This window comes from Cupressus sempervirens, chromosome 11 (assembly GCF_028749045.1).
Source record: "Cupressus sempervirens isolate cs-2001-9-10 chromosome 11, ASM2874904v1, whole genome shotgun sequence".
NCBI classification, from domain to species: Eukaryota; Viridiplantae; Streptophyta; class Pinopsida; order Cupressales; family Cupressaceae; genus Cupressus; species Cupressus sempervirens.
This window is the reverse complement of record NC_143128.1, coordinates 703,958,050-703,962,235: the sequence shown is the minus strand read 5'-3', so window position 1 is coordinate 703,962,235 and position 4,186 is coordinate 703,958,050. Positions and strand designations below refer to the sequence as shown.

The 4,186-nt window shown below is 34.0% G+C and overlaps 1 protein-coding gene across 2 annotated transcripts; it reads left to right on the top strand.

Annotated features, from left to right (window-relative positions):
• Positions 1-699: 699 nt before the first annotated feature.
• Positions 700-3,896, top strand: LOC149531639 (uncharacterized). 2 transcript variants are annotated; one of them, XM_089810578.1, is made up of 6 exons: positions 700-900; positions 996-1,181; positions 1,408-1,492; positions 1,579-1,691; positions 1,924-2,169; positions 2,386-3,896. In XM_089810578.1, the coding sequence occupies exons 2-6, from the start codon at positions 1,007-1,009 to the stop codon at positions 3,456-3,458; spliced, it is 1,692 nt and encodes a 563-aa protein (XP_089666704.1). In that variant the 5' UTR covers positions 700-900; positions 996-1,006; the 3' UTR covers positions 3,459-3,896. The 2 variants fall into 2 exon arrangements, with proteins under 2 accessions (XP_089666704.1, XP_089666705.1); XM_089810579.1 differs by having other exon boundaries at positions 899-1,181.
• Positions 3,897-4,186: the final 290 nt, after the last annotated feature.

Here is a 4,186-nt window from a genome sequence, read left to right as displayed (position 1 = left end):
AAAAACTAATGCACAGTAATTTAAAAATTAAACTTAAAAATAATTGAAATAAAACCAACCAATGATTTAAAAATCATATAAGAGAAGACCTGAAAAAATAACAAATAAAAACAAGAACTTAACATTATCAACCATGTCTAGAAGATGTTAGTTGATATAATATTAAAAATATGTGAAAGTATATTTTTGTTATCAAATAATTATTGCACCTTTAGAAATACTAGTAAATATAAATTATTTTAGATTAAAAATTATTATTTTTATATGAATATATTCTAAAATAAAATGTTACATAATGAAATTGATTTTTTTTTAAATTTAAAATTATAATTAATTATATATTATAAATTTGATTTTTCTCTTCATAAAAGTAAACTAAATATTACACATAAGATCACATTTTATAAAATATGTACTTAAAAAATATAACAGTTGAGGTGGCCAAGTTTTCGATTTAAATATTTTCAAGACAATAGTATCAAGGTAAGTTGAGCCTAATAATTCATACAAATATTTGGATGGTATAAGGATAAGTTAGCCCAAAATTCATACAATCAATTTTTGAAAGGATTCTTTTGATTAATTTTCTTCGTGTCAAATATATCATTCCTATCGGCTTATCGTTGCATGTACAAAAACATGCAACTATTAGTTTAGGTGTTTATTTGGATAAATGTAAAAGAGCCTCTTACAAACGTTGAAGAGTGAAAGATGAGTTATGTATTACATTTCTTGATTGCGACGTGTTCTTTATAAATAAAACAAATGGAATCTTCCCGAAGAACCAAAAAAAAATTAAAAAAATAGAAAAACCTTTTGTACAAAGCCTAAATAGTAGTGCAGATTGATTCTAAGAATTACATGAATATTAGATGGAATAACTCTGCTTCATCAACTGAGGTGCTCAACTATGAAAGAAAACAGAATCGCCATTAAATCTGCTTCATCGAAATCTTTGCTTCTGACACTAATCCTTTAATAATTTCGTTTTGCAGGTAAATTAATTATGGAGTACAAATGTGAGTTTTGCCCTGAAAATTTCCATACTGCTCTCGCTCTTGCAATGCACAAGGAATTCTTCTGCTCGTATAAACATTGTAGGGAGTACAAATGCGGGTTTTGCTCTGCAGTCTTCACGACTGCTCAAGATCTTGGAGAACATAACAATCGCCACAGATCAGGCAACTATAGCCAAATTGTATTTTACTATTTCTTTTAGAATGCAATGCAAATATTTCGAGAGTTTGAATTTCAGTTTGTACAGAGTTTTCTTTTTTCATTTTACCCGTTGTGAAATTCAGTTTCATTTTGTGTCGAGATTTCTTTCTGTTTAAAGATTTGGTGCAGAATCAAGTCTTGTGTCCTCTGTAGATAATTGCGAGATATGTTTTCTTTTGATTTTATCAGAAAGAATCAAAGAAAGACGTGACGACGCCTTCAATCTTTTCTTAAAGCGTATTGATTCACCTTCTCCTGGAGTACAAGAGAACATGTATGTTTAACTGTTCTTGTTGTTATTATTTGCAGTATTTTTGTTCTTTTAAGAAAACTCATTTCTTCGTTTCTCGCATTTCCAAGAATTGCGGAACCGAAATTTGAAAAGCAGGTAGCAGGAGGACGAGGCTATCCAGTTTCTGTACCTTCTCTGCATTCCTATGGAGAAAGACCCCGGGTTTTGACTACATTTTCAGGTGCGGATAATGATTTTGAAAACAGGCTTATTTTAATGGACTCTGTAGGAAATATGTCTCCTCAATTTTTATCTATTATAATTGCTTTTATAGTTGCTCAAATGTTTTTTCGCAATTCGAAATCTTTCAAGGCTGTTTTTGCTTTATTTGTTTCTAAGCATCTGGAAATACAGAGAAAGAAGAAATATGAAAATTTCTGTAACTGAATACAATTTTTCTTCTTTGTGCAAAGATCTTCTAATGGGATCGTCTCCGCCTCTGCCTCGTGGATCCGACATAAAAAATTTAGATCAAGAATTGATTTACAGCGTACCGAATTATTGTCCTGTTGTTTCCGGCGCTGAAACCGAACGAAATCTACAACAATTGGATGATCATGATATGCTGCATTTCCCAGTTTCGAACCTGCAACCTCCTTTTCCTTTTCCTTCTATAGTTTCCAATGAAGAAAGAGCGGGGGTTTCAACTACATTTACAGGTGCGGATAATAATTTTGAAAACAGGCTTATTTTGGACTCTGTAGAAAATAGGTCTCCTCAATTTCTATCTGCTTTAGTTGCTCAAATGTTTTTTCACGATTCGGAATAGGTCAAGGCCGATTTCGCTTTGTTTGTTTCAGATCATCTGAAAATACGAAGCAAGAAGAAAACTGAAATTTGAGTAACTGAACAAACTTTTTCTTCTCTGTGCAAAGATCTTGTAATGGGATCGTCTCCGCCTCTGCCTCAGGGATCTGACATGAGAACTATAGATCCAAAACTACTTTACAGAGTACCTAATTATTGTCCTGTTGTTTCCGTTGCTGAAACTCAACGAAATCTACAACAATTTGATGATCACAATTTGCTGCATTTCCATGATATTGCCTCTGTGGATAGTTTCAAGGGTATCTCCCAACAAAATTTGGTGAATTCTTCTTCTATTAGTCATCACAATGATCAAAATTCCGATTCTAATCTGAGCTGTGAGGAAATTTTCAAGATGGATTGGCATGACATTTCCGAGATGCTGGATGATGATTCGCAGACTTCAGCTCCTAATAATGAGTTCATTAGTGATTCACGACAATTTCAACAACAATTAGATAATGATATGCAGCAATTCCTTCCTATTGCCTCTCCGGGTAATTTGAATGGTGTTTCACAACTCAGTTTGGTGAATTTTTCTGCTACCAGTCTTCGGGATAATGTAAGGCGCTTTTCACAGCATAATTTGATGAATTCTCCTTCCAGCAATCCAAAACATGATTTGGAGCGTGTTTCACAAGCACATAATTTTGTGAACTCATCTTCAACCAACCATCAGGATAATTTCAAGGGTGTTTCACAACATATTTTGGGGAATTCTAGTCCTTCCACCACTCATCAGGATAATTTGAAGGACACTTCACAGCATAATTTGTTGATTTCTCCTGCCAGCAATCTTCACAATGTTCTTGGGTGCGGTCAACAAATGGACAAGAATTCCGAATCTACATCTAGTAGTAATCACAATATTCTTTGGCGGGATCGACAAGTGAAACAGAATTCAGATTCTACTAGTAGCTTTGACGAACTTCGCAAGATGGATTTAGATGAAATTTTCGAGATTTTGAATGATGGTTCGCAAATTCCACCTCATAACGATTTCATGTTTGACTCAGGACAATTACAGCTGTCGGAACAGACTCTGCCCCCGTCTCCTCCTCATATTACAGGGGACAATATTTCACAGAAATTTCAATTTCAAGGGAATCAAGATGCGCCAAATAATCCTCGTACTCGTTAGAATATTTTGAGGGGTAATTCCGTGCAACAAGATCACAATTATTTATGTTCGCCTACTCACCAACAGCGTGATCGTTATTTCTCCCATCCTCAATAGATTTTCAGATGTGGTTCACAACGATTTGCAGTAATCTTCTCCAGCTAAATCCATTTCTATGCCAACTCTTCTCTTTTAAGCATTCCAATCGTTCTCGCCAGTCATTTACAGTGATCTGAAAGCAAGGAGCATATCTATTTTGCCTTCCTGGCAAATTTTACAATGTAACGAGGAACAATTCAGGGCAGCAATTTGAGCTAAAAGCTAAATACAGGCTCGTTGAATTTTGTACCTCTACGCTTAGAGTGATTTTAGGAAATCTGTAATCAGCATTCTTGTGTTGTACAATTTAATCTCCGGTAGTGAGACTCGTGTTTTTATGTAGCTGTAATCTTTTCCATTACACCGTGCAGAATTTTTTAAAATGTTACTTGTTGTTATTTGAGTCCACATGGATTGATTTTATCATGCGAGTCCACGTAGATATAGGCTTTCAATTTGTGTACACTTGGCATAATACTAATTATGCTGACTGTGCAGCGAGGCGGGCATTTGGGGTTACCATTGCATTTGTGAAAGTTATGCATAGATTAGTGAAAATTAGTGAAAGATTAAAACATAAATATAAAAAGTTAACACTTCGTTTTTTTAGATTTACAGAAATGTTTTTCTCTTTTTTTGGTTGTTTTCAA